General features: G+C 40.7%; 2 protein-coding genes across 8 annotated transcripts in view; one reads left to right on the top strand and one right to left on the bottom strand.

Moving 5' to 3' along the window:
* The window catches only part of si:ch211-266o15.1 (zinc finger MYM-type protein 4), a 28,652-nt gene extending 15,995 nt beyond the window's left edge, over positions 1 to 12,657 (top strand). For 5 of the 6 annotated variants that reach the window (XM_032501217.1, XM_032501220.1, XM_032501216.1 and 2 more), the window contains 11 exons: positions 5,379 to 5,518; positions 5,630 to 5,735; positions 5,881 to 6,453; positions 6,550 to 6,626; positions 7,079 to 7,208; positions 7,342 to 7,493; positions 7,589 to 7,703; positions 8,551 to 8,799; positions 9,145 to 9,256; positions 9,383 to 9,451; positions 9,669 to 12,657. In XM_032501217.1, the coding sequence (XP_032357108.1) occupies positions 5,379 to 5,518; positions 5,630 to 5,735; positions 5,881 to 6,453; positions 6,550 to 6,626; positions 7,079 to 7,208; positions 7,342 to 7,493; positions 7,589 to 7,703; positions 8,551 to 8,799; positions 9,145 to 9,256; positions 9,383 to 9,451; positions 9,669 to 9,816 (1,871 nt within the window). In that variant the 3' untranslated portion in view covers positions 9,817 to 12,657. The remainder of the gene's footprint in view (positions 1 to 5,378; positions 5,519 to 5,629; positions 5,736 to 5,880; positions 6,454 to 6,549; positions 6,627 to 7,078; positions 7,209 to 7,341; positions 7,494 to 7,588; positions 7,704 to 8,550; positions 8,800 to 9,144; positions 9,257 to 9,382; positions 9,452 to 9,668) is intronic. The other variant, XM_032501219.1, reaches the window with a different exon arrangement.
* Positions 12,658 to 13,299: 642 nt separating this feature from the next.
* LOC116670648 (tubulin beta-4B chain) lies at positions 13,300 to 16,827 on the bottom strand. Of its 2 annotated transcripts, none has more exons than XM_032501262.1 (7): positions 16,651 to 16,827; positions 16,327 to 16,440; positions 15,678 to 15,780; positions 15,185 to 15,429; positions 14,737 to 15,059; positions 14,287 to 14,631; positions 13,300 to 14,083 (listed from the first exon to the last, which is right to left on the bottom strand). In XM_032501262.1, exons 1-7 carry the CDS (start codon positions 16,705 to 16,707, stop codon positions 13,936 to 13,938), a joined length of 1,335 nt encoding a protein of 444 aa, XP_032357153.1. In that variant the 5' UTR covers positions 16,708 to 16,827; the 3' UTR covers positions 13,300 to 13,935. The 2 variants fall into 2 exon arrangements, with proteins under 2 accessions (XP_032357153.1, XP_032357152.1); XM_032501261.1 differs by having other exon boundaries at positions 15,678 to 15,788; positions 16,332 to 16,440.
* Between the last annotated feature and the right edge of the window lie 2,167 nt (positions 16,828 to 18,994).

The raw sequence follows: 18,994 nt of genomic DNA, 5'->3' as shown, positions 1-18,994 counted from the left end.
TGTAGCTGTCATATTTCACGGGACCCGCGTGAGTGCAGATTTCATGTCAAGACTTTCGTCGCAGTTTGTCACTTTGCCTAAGATTGAGTGACAAGTAGTACTTGCCCTGTTATTTATTTGGTTGCTATGATTTTGCGAGTGATGATGTCCTGTCACTGTTCCAGTTGCTCACCCTAAAGGGTTAGAGAGAGCGGATGACAGTTTGCTTGAGTTCAGTAGAGCAGAAGGCTCTGCAGAGTCGTGTAATTACGACTTTTTATAAACAGCTGAAGGAGTGGCGGTGCTCAGTGTACATAGCGGAAACCCTGTTGTGCGTCTGCCCTATTTCTTATACCATGGCAAGCCGCCATGGTAAAATCAACAGAGGAAACACTGAATGTAATACCTAGTTTTAGCACCACTGATAGAAGTAGCCTTTTCCCTCAGCGCATGGCTGGTGTGCCTTTTTGTAGGGTGTTTGTCACAACCCTACACAGCATCTAATATATTTCCATTCATTTTTTTTGGTTAATTCAATTATTCGTTGTTCTCAACTAGCTGTTTCAATAATTGAACCAGCTCTGCTAGATAGCTCCTCGCAACCTGACCAGCCAACTGCGGAAGCTTCCACGTCTCCGCTGCCATCGCCAAAACCTCAGGGAGAAACTCAGCCGTGTAATGGCGTGCCAGCACGCCTAACCGGACGCCATTTCCTGGGCAGGAGGGAGACTGACTCTGACTGCAAGGTCTGCTCACATTACAAGAGGAAGAGGGTGGAGGAAGAAGACCAGTTGAAGAAGAAGCAGAAGATGGAGGAGGATGAGGAGGAGCCAGAGAGGAAGACAGAAGAAGAGTCAGGGGAGGCAAAGGGAGTACAGTCACATGATTGGAAGAGAAAAAAGGGCGAGCATTGTGAGCAGCAGAGTGGGACATTGTGGAGTAAGACGTCGTATTACTGTAAGACGTGTTCAGGAGAGCCCAGTCTGTGTCCCGTGCCCTGTTTTGAACTCTACCACACCAGGCTGATCTACAAAACACCTCCTGAACTGGAAACACAAAGTAAGCCTACTGAATAACAAAAACATTGAGTTTAATATATATATATATATCAAATAGTGAAGAAAATACTTTGACATTTTTTTGCATGTGTACCACTGCTGTATCCACTATTTAAGGCTTCTCATTTTGGCGTGTGCGTGTGTATGTGTGTGTTTGTGTGTTTGTGTGTGTGTGTGTGTGTGTGTGTGTGTGTGTGTGTGTGTGTGTGTGTGTGTGTAAAAGACTCCAGCTATGTTAATGCTATTATAATCAGAGTAACTACAATAATGCACTGACATGATCTGTTGACACCGACTTCTTAAAAGGGCTGAGTGTATCACCTGAGTTTTTCTCTTTACAGCCTCCTGACGTGCTGACTGGAGAAGCTGTCTTCTACCATGACCCCCGGACATAAATGAAACGTCTACAGGTTTAACAGTTTGTTTAAGTTTAACCCAAAGCCTTATTGACTGCAAAGGCATAATGCCCATCAGTGTACAGTAGTTTCATGAATGTGTATCTGCAAACTGGTAGTGCAGTGAATCTATGCGTGTAATGGGGAGTTTCTGTATTTTTTTATAATTACCTTAAGATAGCAGTATTAATGCAGAACAAATTTTCATGGCTGTCTGTTCCCTCTTCCTATAAAGGGTATTTATTTTGTGTGGAGGTTTTATAAAAGGTCTTTAGTTGATGGACCAATGGTCAAGGCAAGATTGAGATGCTTCCTTAAAGGACAATTCCAGGCAAGTTTTACTTTAATCTTGATCGCTATAAATTGTGTACGAGCTTCCACTGAGCTAAAACGGTAGTTGTCGGGGCAAGTTTCAGAGTGCCTTTGTGTCTCTTAACAGACACAAAATGCAATTACAATGTCTGCAACATGAACAGGACCCTTACGTGAGAACTATATGTGTTTTCAACTCAGAGTTTGTTTAAATTCACCTATCCTGTCTCTGTCCTGACGGTAGCTAGCTCGCCCTGTTAGCTGCCATCTGTGATAAGTGTGTTCAGTCCGGCTTCTGTGATAATAATCCTGCAGCAGTTCCGTGTGTTTTTGTAGCTCATCCATTTTATGTCTGATTGATCTGGTGTTGGTGAATAGGAGGCTTGGCAGCGTCGATTTATGTTGTGGTTCCCTTAGCCAGCAGGCCCGATCGGCATTTTTGCTTCTGATTTCTCCCCACCTTCGTTACCTCCCGCTCCCGAAAATAATCCAGTGAGCGCCCTGTGTTCTGGCTATGTCTATCAGAGAACAGGTCACGCCTTTGCAATGAAAACTTTATTCCCTCTCAAAAATAGGTAATTGAGCACAGTAGTGGTTACGACAATATCATTAACTATGTAACTACATGGAAAAGGGCCAAATGATGTCTGTGGCTTAAACAGAGATAGCGTTAGAGAAGGCTAGCTGTAGTCTTGCGCTGAAGTCCCTGTGTAGCAGGAAAAGGTAAACATTGTGAAGATTGCTTCGAGAAGCAAGGATGCTGCTAGCAGGGCCAAGGGAACTACCACATAAATTGACAAGCCTCCTATTCGCCAACACCAGATTGATCACACACAAAATGAATGAGCTACAAATACACATTATCACAGAAGCCTGATTGAACAAACTTATCATGGACGGCAGCTAGCAGCTAACAGGGCGAGCTAGCTGCCATCAGGATAGAGACAGGGTAGGTGAATTTAAAACAATCTTTGAGTTGAAAACCCAATTAATTGCATTTTGTGTCTGTTAAGAGGCACAAAGGCCCTCTAAAACTTGCCCCGACACCTACCGTTTTAACTCTGTGGAAGCTTACTGCAGATACTGTAATGCCTTCACCGATTCGGGTCAGCTTTTTTTCAATCGAAAGTACACACATATTTATAACGATCAAGATTGACGTAAAAATCTGAATTCTCCTTTCAGTGCTTCACTGACTTACAACACTGTACTGTAAAAATGTAGTAACATTTATTATTACCTCAATATGTGTTGCGATACATGAACATGGCATTAAAACTGATCCTGATCATGGTACATTTGTCAAGTGTCTTTAAAAGTATGAATCTAATATTTCATTCACTTGATTTGTGTTTGTTGTATTAACGGACTGTGCTGACACTTTATTTCTGGTGGGTTCTTATACACAAGTATAAGTACAAATCTGTTTTTACCACCACCACATCCCATTATGGGATGCCACTTTACATTACAGGCTGATTATAGCATTACGTCATTTACTGTTTCACTAGCAGTAATGACACCTGTCCTACAGTATGTAACCTGATCCTTACATTTATTAAGGACACTTGTGCCTACCTGCTTGCCCAGATGCAGCCCCTGGAAAAATGTATGGCACTGTACAGGTTTCTTATGGAGGAGATACCAGATTGTTTAGGTCAAAACAATTTCTCATATGTTTTTGAAATTGGCACATTGATGCTAAAATCAAACTCAAAATGTCATGGAGCTGGATTCAAGCAACTGTGCTGCTAAATATACTACTACTTTTCTTGTGGAAATTAATGATTTTCCTTCAGAAGGGCAGTCTGACCCTATGGATGATTTTAGGTGAAGGTAATTTACTCTCACTGCTAGATTGACCAGAGAAAGTTTAGTAAACTAGGAGATCAAGTGTACCATTCTTGGTAAACGTTATAAATGAAGGTCTCAGCCTGGTGCCCAACCTGTAACTATAGATGCACCTATCAACTAAAATCTGCAATCACTTGAAGGAGTGTCCGAGTGAAGACATTCATTTGGATGTTCAGTTATCTTGTTTGTACTGTTACGCTGCATTTTAGTTGTTATTGTATGTTTAAAAGTAACATTCCTTGCTGTACGTCACTACTGATGCTGTCATGTGAACTAAGGTTGTCTTCAGTTCATCCGTGTGCTGTCAGAGCTTGGTTGACATTTAAATTGTTTCCAGCCCTGTATTACATCACTCATGAATACTTAACTGTTTACTTCTTTTGCAACCATATTGTCTGTTATCGTTTTTGAAACTTCTCCACTGTTAACTGCATCTTTTTGTTTCTTATTTCTTTAACACTGACTAACATGAGATTGTGGAATCATTACATCTTTTTGTTTGTTTTAAAAGAATATTGTCAACACCTAAAAATTATAGTTTTGTTTGATGCAAAAACACGTCAATAAAGTTAATTTGTGAATACAATTGTTTGTGTGTGTGTGTGTTATATTTCTTAGATTTTACCTGCCACATACCCAATCAGTCGAAACCAAACTGTTGAGTAGCTATTACTAATCCACCTTTGAAACCATTTATCCTTGAGTAACAAACGCTTGCAATCGTTTTACGATGTTTTCTGTAGTAAGCTGCCTCTATGACAGTCGGACTGTATCCAAGACACAAACTCCACAAGACCATAGTTAAGTTAAATTCAGTAACCGAGCAACTTCCATACAGCAGTTTAAAGCTGCAGACAGACTGGGGAACCAGCCAAGCTTCATTTTTACAGATGTGTACCTGAAATTAAGAAAATGCAATACGTAAACAAATAATTACAGATAAAAATACAAAGATGAAAAAAGTGAAGGGGACATTATTCCACGGGTGTCTGATGTAACACTGTCAGGGTTAAAGATGGTTAAATGAGTGTGAGAATAAATTTTGTTTTGTTTTTAATAATGAATTAATGTTTTTCTTGAGACAAACTGCTGCCTGCTTTGGGGGAGTAAAGAAACCCATGGAATCGGTAGACATGTCAACAGATCATGATGTACTAATAGTTTTCTTTTCATGTCCTGTTTAATTTCCTAAAAACAAAATGTTCCTTAAAAAGTGAACCTGTTGATCCATCTGAATGCACATACATTTACATAGATTCAGATATTAATCAAGTGCTACAGCTGTTTGGTAAAAAGAAAAAACTTTAAATTGTAATCAGCGATTGCTACAACACAAAGGTTCTATGTGTATCATGTTAGCCACACCCATTCATTATGAGAGCTGAAAGGTCTACATATTTTTGTTCATTTTGAGAATTACAGATTAACAGCATTTTCATGGTGATAATAAACATATGGTGTCCTGTATATCTTTTCAAAATGTGTTTTGTTAGGACCTTTCAGCAGCAAGAAAGAAAATACACATGTACTGACATGTCACTTTACGTTTTCCTCTTTTACCATTTTTTTGTGAGACAGTAGGATGTTTATCTGTCTTATCTGTATTTTGTTTCTTTTTCTCTGTTTTGAAAATTTGTTTGCAACAAAATATTTTCAATTGAAAAATGAAAAGTTCTTGATTATCTATTTCCCATTTCATTAATATATAACCCATTTCAATATTTTGCCCATCTCTCCTTCTCTCTCTTCCCATTTACTCCTCCCTCCCTCCCTCCCTCTGCTCCGTCTCTGTTTTCAGTTAGTTCCCCTGCAGGAGAGGTGAAGGTGTTGATGGTGCCGGTCCCAGTACCGATCTTCATTCCAGTGCCTATGAACATGTACTCCCAGCACACACCTGTTCCGATGGCCATGCCTGTGCCTGTACGTTCCATTACATTTGTTAATCTATGAATTCAAAATGATTCAGGTACTTTGTATTGACTATTTGCTGCAGCAAATCAAATGTTTACTTGTTTCTGCTGTTTGTTACAGATTCCAGTACCTATGGTAGTACCACCACAGAAAAAGGACATGAAAGATGCAGCGGTCCAGTCAGAACCTTTGGCTGTGGAGGAATATAGGCCTGTTTACAGTGCAGGTGAGAGCAGCTTATGTCCCTTTTATTTGTTTGAGTCATTAAAAAGCTTGAGATACAGAATGTCTGCTACATTAATCAATGAAATATCAAAAGCTTAATTACCCAGATTTTACCTCACCTATGTTTATTTTTGTGTCTGCTACAGACCAGAGCAGATCTTACAGTGGAGATATGAAGTCAGAGGTTGTCACTCCCATAACACGTGAAGATCAGGAGACACAAAAAGCAGTACAAGCCAACCTGCCACTTACTGTAAGTTCAGAAAGGAGCCCAGAGTCGACTGCTCCTCAACTTAATACCCAGCCAGAGAGAAGCCCAGAGTCGACTGCTCCTCAACTTAATACCCAGCCAGAGAGGAGCCCAGAGTCAACTGTTCCTCAACTTAATACCCAGCCAGAGAGGAGCCCAGAGTCAACTGTTCCTCAACTTAATACCCAGCCAGAGAGGAGCCCGGAGTCAACTGCTCCTCAACTTAATATCCAGCTAGAGAGGAGCCCAGAGTCAACTGCTCCTCAACTTAATACCCAGCCAGAGAGGAGCACTGAGTCGACTGATCCCCAACTTAATACCCAACCAGAGAGGATCCCAGAATCGACTGATCCCCAACTTAATACCCAGCCAGAGGGGACCACGAAAACAAGCGACACACCTACCACCAGTGCTGAGCATCAACCCCCCTCCTCTCCAATGATGGACTTGGAGACTGACATCCCGTCTGGTGAGACATCCTATAGCTTAAAGTAAACACAAATTTGTCTGTTGAGAAAAAAAAACTGGCTAACACGTAGTTGCTACAACGTTTGTGTTTTAACAGAATCGTTGGATCAGACATCAGCTGCTCCACAGCGAGGAGTGAAGAGACCCAGAGAAGGTTTCTCTGGCCGGAAACGGGTAAAAAAACTTTTTTTTTTCTCTTATCCATTTTATCAGGCTCGGACTTAAAAGCAACTTTACTTACTTACTTTACTTTGTAGCTCTCTAGCTGTAGGAAACCTTTTTAACAAAGAGTGCCTCCCTGTCCTTTGATGTTATGACATTCTTTAATATAACATGTATTTATAGTAGTACTGTCAAACAATTAAAATATTTAATCGCAATTAATTGCACATTTGTATCTATTTTCTCATTTCAATGCTCTTATCAACATGGAAAAATGGATCGGCTTGCTTTTAATAACGGCATTGACGCCGTTAACAACGCGTTTAACAGACAGCACTAATTTACAGAACAAGAAAGTTTTCAATTACGCCCAATTTTAGCCTATAAGTGCATTTTCTGCTAGTCGTGAAAACAGCTACAACATCCGACATTACCCAGTATTCATTGTATTTCCATCCATCCAGGGTCGAAGGCGAACTGTTTCGTCAAACCGCAGTGCAGTGGTGACTCCAGCCCCCTCTACACTGAACCACCTGTATGGAGTTAAAGCCTGGAAGAGCTGGGTCCAACAACGAAACAAGCACCAGAAAGAATGTAAGCCTCAGTTCTCTTTATATTCAAGTTTTAAGTTAGAATAGCTCTTCCTCTGATCCATTGATTGGTTCTGTTTGTTTCCCTTTTTCTTTCATTCTATACCCGTTGAGTTTCATGTTTTCCTCCCTTGTAGCCAATCCAGTGGCTATTAAAGAAGACATCCTTCAGTGTGACTCTGCTGAGCTCAGCTATGCTCTGTCTTGCTTCATCATAGAAGTGAGACGGCCCAATGGAGAGACCTACAGCCCAGACAGCATCTTCTACCTCTGTCTAGGGATACAGCAGGTAACGCACACATATTGTGTCACGGGTTTCCATCTTGACTCTGATAGTGTGTTTCTTATTGGTTCCTTCTTTCCTGTCTCCCTCTCTTCGGACAGTATCTGTTCATGGAGGGCCGCATAGAAAACATCTTTAATGACCCGTTGTACAGTCAGTTTGCCACTAAGATCAGTGGGATGCTGCACCTCTGGAAACCTAAACTACTACCTAATGGTATGATTACTTACATAAAGTCCTAATCCTTAAGATTTTCATGAAATTGTCCGGGCTGTATTCTTGGGTTGCAGCCTTTGCCTTAACTTGCGCATGTGTTTGGTCCCTTGTCTTGTGTCTTTCTATGTGTGTCTGTTTATGTATGTGTTTGTGTGTCTGTTTCTGCATGTGTTGTTTTGGACGCGTTACCAGGTAACATGCATTGTTTGTAATTGTTTGTCACTGTGTATAATTTGTAAAGTGTATAATTTCTTATTATTCAATATCTTTTTTTTTTCATGAAATCACTCCCCAATTTGATTTTTTTTGTCTTTTTCTTCAATAAATGTATTTACCATTACCTTTCTATACAGACATTTTTGGTTGGTGGTGGTGGAGTCTGCCATTCCAGTGATTAGATTCAGATTACCAACAACTTTAGAGCTGCACTAATCAATATTGTGATATTAACAGTGTGTCACAAGACTACATATATTGTAGTGTAATCACCCAACTCTACGGTTCCTCTCCGCTCTACAGAGCGTTTTAATGCATTTCGAGTCCTTGTTTTGGTTGTATGGTCCACAACTTTACCGTTTTGGTTCAGTCTCACTGCTGTCATCAGCCTTGTTCATAGAAGCAGCGACAGGAAGCTCTGAGAAGCCCACTGTACGTTACCTGCCTAACACCAAACAGCAAGGTGCAGCTAGCTGCGAACACAGTGGATTTAGCTGTTGAGCACCTATCACAGCATGCAGTTAAGCAAAAGGCATGGAAGCACCCTAAACGGGTGACCAGTTAACACCAATGGGCACATTGAGTCTCCAATTCTCTCAGCTCTCTCCATGCTTCCTCTTTCCTCCTCAAGGTGGTACCGTTTCCCCCCGTATTTTGGAGTCCTACTTATGGGAGTGTAAGCAGCTGGGTGCCTACTCCCCCATAGTGCTGCTCAACACACTGCTCTTTTTCTGCACAAAGAACTTCCGCTTCACCACGCTGGCGCAGCATCAAAGCCTCTCCTTCACCAACTTCACTCGACACTCCAAACCCTGCAGCCGAGCCGGCAAAGTCCACTACCTCCGATACCAGAGAAGCAGCAATGCCACACCCCACACAGGTTGGTGTTGTTCAGTAATACATGTATGTCTTTTTAAATTAAAGTCGGAATGATAGTAGTTTGTCCATGCAGCTGTGCTTTTGAGCAATGGCTTACATTTTTAAACTCACCATATTTAGTACAAAATATCTGGTGTCAATAACGTCACATCCAAAACTGTTAGTATCAGCCTTCGTCTGGTATCAGTATGTTTTTATACATCAGCTTCATCCTATTTCTAGACATCAAAACCAGATTCATAAATTTTCCCTAAAAGCATTATGTGTTTGGAAATAGACAGTGGATGTTACAAATAACTGAATAAACAGTGAGTAACTGATTTGTGGTACTTCTTTTTGTTTTTAGAGCGATGCAGAAAAAGGCAGGGAGAGGAAGAGGGAGACCTAGAGATGTCTGAAAATATCGCCAATCCTCTACATTGTCCCGTCAGACTCTATGAGTTCTACCTTTCCAGATGGTGAGACACACACACACGCACACGCACATGCACACACACACACACACACACGTATAGGCACCTATGTGATACAACTAACACAACTGAACAAATGTTTTGTCTTTTCTGTCCTTTTATTCCTAACAGCCCGGAGTCGGTTAAGAGCAGGTCCGACCTGTTTTTTCTGCAGCCTGAACAGTTTGTGCACCCTCAAAGGTCAGACTCAGTCCTCCAACATTAAAGAAACCCAATGTCGAAAGTGTCACTTACACTGTTGTATAGTCACCCTAATGAAATTAATCCATCTGATGGAAGGGGGAAATGTGACTTTGTCTGCTGTTTGTGGACAACGATGTGCAAAGGTATTTCTTTATATTTAAACTTTAATGAAGACATGTTTTTTAAATTTCTTTTCCATTTCTGACCTCAACAGTTCCCACTGGTATACCTTTCAACCGTTAGAGGGCGCCACTCTACAAAGCATGCTCACACGCATCCTGGCCGTCAGAGAGGTTCACCAGGAACATGAAGCAGCCCAACATCGGTCCCCAGCCACCGCTGATAATGACAGTTTACAGTGATATGGAGCTCTGCTTATTCACACCCTGCTTATGATCTTCTCTGCAACAGAAACCTGCGCTGATGCTTAACAGTTTACAGTGAATTGCAGCTGTAGGTACGGCCATCAGTCATTCAGACAAAGGTTGACAGGTCTTTGAGAAAGGAAGAGCGAACAAAGACACAATGAAAGGACCCACTGTCACAAAGAGACAAACTTAAAGAATGTTACTAAAAAGTGTGGGATCATTGTATTTTAGTAACCTCAGTAGTTCCCCACACAAACGCACAATGAGTTTACAAACATCTAATACTCTAAAATATGAAAAGGGGAGTACATTGTTGTTTTCTCATCGTGTCACACCACAGTGACGTTTATCATTTCTCTCACACTCACATGTGGTTTGTTTACTATCAGTAATGGTCCATGCCAAGCCTTTCAAATAAACTTTTTATTCCAAAAAACAGTTCTGCAATACTAAACTGGTATGAGCAGCAAACTGAGAACAGTCGGTGCTGATGTGGTTGACAAGAGTTTACATCCATTAAGCACGGTCACATCTGTTTAAGGGGTTTAAATGAGTATTTACTTGTACAGTATACATTTTAAAGTTGGATACTGGTTTTTAAAGCAACACGCGTTTATTTGTTTGCAATTTTTCGCCCCTACAGTTTCAGAGTTTAATTCACTTCTATACTGCTGTCATAACATGGTCAGCTGTACATGTGCATTTGTTATGATTACATAACTTTGAAAAGAAACTTTAATCTTATTCATCACATACAAGTTGACAGTACAGTGTAGTTAAATTTTATTAGTGCATTAAACCCATTCTAAGTATTAGGAGGAGTGGACAGCTATACATCATCAGCATCTGGGAAACAACTTGGAATTCAGTGTCTTGCACCAGGACACTTTGATAGTGGTGACCCACTAACACTGACTCACACAGCCCATGATCAAAAACAAGCAAGTCGACAACTTTGCTAATATTAAATACTAGTCCAACAGCAAGGGGGCCCGCTCGGTTCTGTTGCCCGCCAGCGTCCCAGTCCTGGCAGCACGGCTAACCAAGTAAAAATAGCTAGCTGATGGCAGCTACAATTAGCTGCTCTTAGCATTTAGCCTTAATTTGGCAACAAGTACGTTTTCTGTCCATCTGGAAACGCCATAAATCAGAGTCGAGGCAGAGCAGCCGAAGGATATCAGACGGAAAAACCCCAAAACATTTTATCCATAAAATATGATCCAGTTTCACCAAAATCGGTGGTAGTGCCATGAAGCTTGCAACATTCCCTAAGTCAGTGTAGCATAAAAATGATTTTGGATCTGTTATTTTAAGGTAAATAGTTGTGCAATGTTGCTTTGATGAATTGTTTTTAAAATTCAATATCTGGAAACAAAGACATCCTGAGCAGGTTTTGTAATTTTATTATTTATACATAGCTGAATAAAACTTTTTAAAAAAAGAAAAAAATCCCCTTATTTCAGGTGAAGCACTTCCCACAGACATCCAGTGTAGTTTTGATAAATTAAACATTAAATGTAGTTTACCAAACTGCATCACAGTCATCACATTGGCGGTGGATGACATTGACTGGTTGACATCTAGCATTTATTTAAAAAGCTGTATATCAGTGTAAGCTTTCTTGTAATAATAGAGGACACTTGCAGTGCCTCTCATCCCTTGTTTTATTATTTTTATATAGTTATCTGATATTATGTTGTTCCTGTTTTTTAGTCTTTGTTCCCAACCATTTTCCTTTCTCCACTTATTTCTCTCCAGTGTTCCCTTACATACCTTCACTTATTCCCTCTGGAGGTGAAGTGGGGGAGTGGCTCATCACAACCCACATCCATTTTAATGCAGTTCATATAATCTACTACTCTCCAAATCATGAAGCTGAGCTTCATTCACAGACCACCAGAATTATGAATGGGATTGTTACAATTATAGTTACAATAGGACATCTACTCTCTGTATGCATTACCTGTATGCATTCCTGTCCCCTTTCCTTGTTCTAACCCTGCCAATATCTTTACTCCTCTTATTGTTGTTATCTTAATTTGCCTTTCCCTAATTTGAAAAATGGATTTGGGAGAATTTGGATGAGCAGCAGACAAGTCAAAGTACTAGCAATAATTGTTTGTTTTCAATGCTTTCCCTAACCCTTGAGGTATTATAACTAATAGTGTGTACGGTTTGTGGTATAGTATGTTTATTATTTTAAATTATTTTAAACATACTGTAACACAATGTCTCCGCTGCTGGTGCAAAGGAAATATTACTGTTGTAATATTATCACCGCTGTCCGAAGCTCCCGTCTGATGATTGTTAAGTAAGAACAGGTCAAAAGAGAGTCAGATGTTTTATTGTCACACACAAAATGCTGTATTTCCATTAGGTATTAACAATTATTCTTTTCTTTCCTTTCCTTGATTGCAAGGCAAAGCATTTATTACGAAAGCATGATAAAAATGAAATGTGATTTTGAGGGTGTAATTGAAGTTTGTGCAGTTTTAAAACTGATTCATAAAATGTGCAAGGGTCTTTGGTGTGTATGTGTTTGACTGTGTTCAAGATCAGTATCTTTCTCGCTTCATGGTAACGTATCAGTTATGTATATAATCAGGGATGGGGGAAATTAGGCCATTATTAGATTTTTTCATTTTTAATATGTTAAAGTCCTATTCTTGTGTGGTCTCCCAGTCTCCCTAATAGGTAGCAGCGTCTTAAAAAGTGGTTTCAGAGACGTAGTCTAGCTAAGGACTACATTTCTCATCTGCTGAACACTGCTGATAATGTATTTCATTACAAGAGCTGCAAAGATTGTCAACTAATAAATTAATCAGCAGCTATTTTGATAATTGGTTTGAGTCTCTTTTTTTTTCTCACAAAAAGTCAAAACTTCTCTGATTCCAGATTGTTAAATGTGAATATTTTCTATTTTCTTTATTCCTCTGTGACGTATCTTTTAGTTGTGGACAAATCGAGACATTTGAGGACGTCATATTGACGGACAGAAAATTTACATAACAGGCCTCCATCACACATTTTGCATAGAAATAAGGATAGTATCAAATGCATATAGATGTAAGAGATATATATGAAGAACATGAGCCACATCTTGCCAGGAATTTGTTGCATTTTTATTCAACTTGTTGGCATTACTGCTCCCTGCGGAGATTTCATGTTGCTCAGTCTCACAGCAATCTGCCACGTAGATGTTCACCTATGCACTGAATCATCTTATTTTCTATGACACCATGAGCTTAAGTATCACAGTATTTGGACATGGGATGTTGCCAACAGGAAGGACATTAAGTCTTAATGTAACTGTCCCGGTAGGCAAGTTGAAGCTGAACAGCTTTACATCATTGAGCAGGTTTCGTTAAGTGAATACATGAGAACACCTGTGTAGAGGCTTTATAATTTGAGTAATGAAAAATCTGTAATAGTTCAGTCAAAGTTATAAGTAAGCCATAAGTAACCACACAGCATAGCACCAATTAATCAGATCTTTATTAAGTCCATCTATACTTTTGATGCCAATAACATCCCAGTACAAACACACTAAGAATAATGTAGCAGTGACCAGTTTCTGACACTATTTATAGTGCATTTTGATTTGCTAATTGAATTTACTACATTATTATATAGAATTACACTCCATCAAACCAACCATCACAAATACACATAAAACCTGGAGCATGAAAAAAGGCTAAGTATTAACAGAGGGGGATCATTGAGTAGACAAAGAAGGTCAACTATGTATGGATAGAGATGTAAAACCAGGAGTCAAATTGTTCCGTGTCATAATGGGTAGTCAGTCATCTGTGGACTTTGAAATATGATGAGAAATGGTATTGGCTGGCGCGGCCAAACAGAAGAAACAGTAGAGGTTAAAAACATTCATATTCCTAATCAGGAAGAAAGACTGCCTATGGCAAAAGTAGTGTGAAAACAGAATGGACAACGTATATGAATCATGGCTGTAGAAATCCTACAATGAGTTCAATGTTATCATTTGACGACTTTCATTGGAGTTGCTGTGCAATTTAAAAAAAAAAAATTATCAATAATTCCGAAGTAACCTAATTCCTAACTGTTGCATAATGAGAAAAAGGTCATAGTTGATGTTTAGGCCATGTCCTCTTCGCCTTCCTCCTCAAACTCGCCCTCGTCCTCAGCAGTGGCGTCCTGATACTGCTGGTACTCGGACACCAGGTCATTCATGTTGCTCTCAGCCTCAGTGAACTCCATCTCATCCATGCCCTCGCCCGTGTACCTGAAACAAGTAAATACTTACTTAACATGCGTTTTGACAAATTAGCTTAAGTCTATTGCTGAAGTGTTTCGTAATATGACAGATTTGGGGTTGAAAAAAGACATTCATGCTTGAAATTGCTACTGTATGAGCTCTGGGTAAGAACAAGACAGCACAAGTGCAGGGACGTCTCCCAACTGTCATGACATCAGTCTTCGACTCACCAGTGGAGGAAGGCCTTTCGGCGGAACATGGCAGTGAACTGCTCAGAGATGCGCTTGAACAGCTCCTGAATGGCTGTGCTGTTGCCGATAAAGGTGGCAGCCATCTTGAGGCCACGAGGAGGGATGTCGCAGACAGCTGTCTTGACATTGTTGGGGATCCACTCCACAAAGTAGCTGCTGTTTTTATTCTGCACGTTCAGCATCTGCTCGTCCACCTCCTTCATGGACATGCGGCCCCGGAAGATGGCGGCAACTGTAAGGTAGCGCCCGTGGCGTGGGTCGCAGGCTGCCATCATGTTCTTGGCATCGAACATCTGCTGGGTGAGTTCAGGAACTGTCAATGCCCTGGAAAAAGACAACCAATTCAATTAGGATTTATTTTGAATACATTTTAAAATATAACTTGAAGTTGTGATACAGTCTCTAAAAAGCTAAATCCGGCCTCTCTACCTGTACTGCTGGCTGCCCCGGCTGGTCAGGGGGGCAAAGCCGGGCATGAAGAAGTGCAGCCTGGGGAAGGGCACCATGTTGACGGCCAGTTTCCTCAAATCAGCGTTGAGCTGGCCAGGGAAGCGCAGGCAGGTGGTTACCCCGCTCATGGTAGCTGAGACCAAGTGGTTGAGGTCGCCGTAGGTGGGCGTGGTGAGCTTCAGGGTGCGGAAGCAGATGTCATACAAGGCCTCATTATCAATGCAGTAGGTCTCATCTGTGTTCTCGACCAGCTGGTGGACTGAGAGGGTGGCATTGTAAGGCTCCACCACTGTATCTGACACCTGGAGTGAGAGTGAAGGGAAAGAGGAGACAAAGGGAGGAAGAGGAAACAGCATTGAAGCACAGGGATGCATTTGGAGGAGCAAATATTTAATGTTCAAATATTTCCATGTTTTTTTTGATGAACCTTGGGTGAAGGCACCACGCTGAAAGTGTTCATGATGCGGTCTGGATACTCCTCTCGGATTTTGCTAATGAGTAGCGTGCCCATGCCGGAGCCAGTGCCTCCTCCGAGGGAGTGCGTGAGCTGGAAGCCCTGGAGGCAGTCGCAACTCTCTGCCTCCTTTCTCACCACATCCAGGACCGAGTCCACCAGCTCGGCTCCCTCAGTGTAGTGGCCTTTAGCCCAGTTATTACCTGCTCCACTCTGGCCTGTGTTACATGCAAATACAGACATCTGTCACTGATGTGGTGTCAAAACCTCCTGGATGGCGTTCTACATGAAAATTGCAAAGTCCAACACAATTTACTCACAGTAAGCAGTGCATTCACTGAAAGAGACACTGAAACTAATTTACAGATATACGGCTTTTAAAGTAAGAGCTGATGCTTAATCACAGTTTGGCAACCTGATCAACCCAAGTAAAAAAAAAACACATAGTTTACATTTAAATTCTCACCAAAGACAAAGTTGTCTGGTCTAAAGATTTGGCCAAAGGGACCAGACCTCACAGAATCCATTGTGCCTGGCTCCAGGTCCACCAGCACTGCACGGGGGACATACTTGCCACCTGGTGATTAAAACACAAGTGGACAAATTACAATTTACACAAAACTGCTGATCTGCTTGATTTTCTCCTTTTTTAGTATGCATTGAACATTTTGCATTTTAAAACGTAAACTAAACAAAGCAACAACAAAAAAAGAAAGCACAACACCTGTATGGGAAAGTAGTATTGGACGGTTTCTATTTTGTTTTTTATTTTGTCATAAACGTGCCCATAATTGCTACTACAATATATAAACGTTGAATAAACTAAAGTTAGTCGCCTATAAAAGGCCTCAAGACGCCCTCGTATTTATTTGGGATAACATCCTTAGCTGGAGGTTTGTTGTTTGTATCATGGAAACGGCGACGGTAACTAGGAGAGTCGAGCAGGGGCCACGGGCATCACTTCTAGAGGCTTCCAGCGGGATGAGGAGGATCCCCTGCTGGATGGCTACGGAACTAACGAGCCTTCCGCGTCGTATTAAATTACCTCGGCTCTCTTAGAAACTAGCAACATTGTCTAAAACTCTGTAGTTCGGAAACTCAACGCAAAGAGTTCGTTTACCTGATGCCTCGTTGTAGTACACGTTGATTCGCTCCAGCTGCAGGTCGCTGTCCCCGTGGTATGTCCCGGAGGGGTCGATGCCATGTTCGTCGCTTATCACTTCCCAGAACTAGAATCAGGGGGAAAAGAACAGTTAAAGTAACTGGCTTACTAGCATGACTTATCCGCACGAGTCAAAACCCTCGGTGATATGGACACAAAGGTTATGATTAGTATTGTTGTCAACGTTAGGTAAGCTCATTTATCAGCCCGCCCAAATCTAATTTAACATTCACGTTCTTTTTCAGTGAGTTAAGCCTTAAACAAAAGCTATTCTAACCTTTGCTCCAATTTGATTTCCACACTGGCCTGCCTGAAGGTGCACGATTTCCCTCATTTTGGTGGTAATTAAAAACTTACGAACAACGACCGACACAGACAAAGTTGTAGCGGGTTGTAACGCTCTAGCACTCCAGTAACGGACTAACCTGAGAAGGTGGGAGTGTTGCCAACCACAGCTGGCCGATAAATGCAATTGGACTAGCTAAATGTCAGTCAAAGCATCTCAGACATCTCATTGGTCAAAAAAAGTTGGATTCCAGTTTTGATTGGATAGTACTATGGGAGCTCTGTTGTCGTGGTAACACCAAATAGAATCGAATACACAACAGCGTTTCTACTTTCTACCCTGGTTTCTATAGACACTGTGGACGCTCCGGACGCCCCTTTGTTAATTCAACGTTTAGCTAAGTTTCAATAAAAAACAAACAGCACGAGATCTAACAATGGATTTCATTGTTGACTATATCTCTAATACACGAGCCTCGCTGCTGCTCAAAATAAGAAAGTTAATAATAGATACATTCGAGGCGATATATGATCATTTGTGGCACACATACCAAACTTTCACATTTTTGTGATGATATAATGACAATTATGTGTGGTTTCATGTTTATTAGGCGCCACGTATTCTATCTATTAATCCTAAAGTCGCCATGGAGGAAGAGGAATGAATGAGTAATTGTCGTAGCTTTCTTTGCCACAAGAGGGTAGTAGAGAGCCTCATAACATACTCAACTCACCTGAGGCAGAAAATCCCTCAAACTTCATTCTGTTGTGGGGGCTGACATTTAGATATTAACATCTATAAATACAATGTAAACGAAATAAAATCAAATTACTCAAATGTTTTCCTGCTCCATAAATAATGCAGCTTTGACAGACATTCAGTGGGTGCATTACCTGTATATAGGCTATGAGTTGCCTAATTAACCAATTCGAAAATATGTCTAATAGCTCTTCCTCTAAGAGAGTTCCTCCAAGATTGTCCTGGGATAAGCCTGGTTACATTCCTCAGCTGGGGTGTTGAACTGAGTAGTTAAGTCTGGGGCTCAGAATAAATAATTTACCTTTACAGAAAGCAAGAGAGTCCATTCTGGCTTAATCTGTTTGTTTTTTTTTGTGGAAAATATGAAACCTTCTTGCAGACACCTAAAAAAAAAGTGGCTTGCAGGAAGGTTAACAAAACCATGAACCACTAAATCGCAGTACAAATTAAATACTAGTGATAGACCAATTTTATTGGCCAGCCGATATATCGGGCCAATATTTGCATTTTTACGAGTATCGGCATTGGCCGTTCACGTGCAGACTATGCACTGCCCCTCCACCACTAGCACCATGGCAATCTCAAATTACAAATCTAGCAGTTTATGTCAATGCCTACTTTCAGGTTTTTACCCTTGCACAGTTAATCATATGCAGTGCATCCATCCATATGATGCACAATGCACACATAATTTGGGTGATATGAGTGTAAGATGATTGCCGAAGTGACACTGATCTGTGTTTTTGTTTATTATTTTTAAAGAAATGGCAGAGCAGATTCCAAAAACAAATCCAGTGTGGCAGTGTTAACATTTTTTTGATGTAAATTGAGGGCGCAAAGCAGTATCGACTCAAGAAAATTGACAGCCCGTATCAGTCAGCGGCTAAGCCTGATGAAAAAAAAAAAATTGGTATGGGCATCAGCCCTAAAAAATCCATATCGGTCGATCCCTATATTACATATAAAATTCTACAAGACACTCCAGGCCTCTTTAAGTTTGCTGAGTAAATGTGTAGAATTGGCTTTATAAAAAAAAAAAGACACAGGAGTGACACATATAAAAAGGTAGGTAGATAGATAGATAGATAGATAGATAGATAGATAGATAGATAGATAGATAGATAGATAGATAGATAGATAGATAGATAGATAGATACTGCATCCAGGGGGAAGTATTAGCGCATCCAAGGCAGACAAAACCAGAGGGTTACTATCGGAAAAGGGACAGAGCTATATGGGACCCATGTCTCAGGTCTTCCCTGAAGCTCTAGGTTCACCTGGGCAAGAGGTTGGCACAGTGACCAGTGACAACATGTAGGCTACACCTGTGTGCTGTTAGTGACATGATTATGATGTTACATAAAACAGGCCCTCAAATAGTGAACATTTGTGCTTGTTTTTACTGAGCTTGTGTAAGACAGTGGGTTAATTGATTTACAACTATATGATTAATTTTAGAAGATATAACTTGTTGCATTGTTGGGTTGATTTATATTGAAAAGAGTAGTAGGAAATAATAATAATATCTGAAAATGTAGATGCAAAGTTACATCACACGGGGTTTTATCATAGGATT

This window comes from Etheostoma spectabile, chromosome 20 (genome assembly GCF_008692095.1).
Source record: "Etheostoma spectabile isolate EspeVRDwgs_2016 chromosome 20, UIUC_Espe_1.0, whole genome shotgun sequence".
Classification (NCBI taxonomy): domain Eukaryota; kingdom Metazoa; phylum Chordata; class Actinopteri; order Perciformes; family Percidae; genus Etheostoma; species Etheostoma spectabile.
The sequence above is the reverse complement of the archived record's forward strand: the minus strand, read 5'-3'. Positions and strand labels throughout refer to the sequence as shown.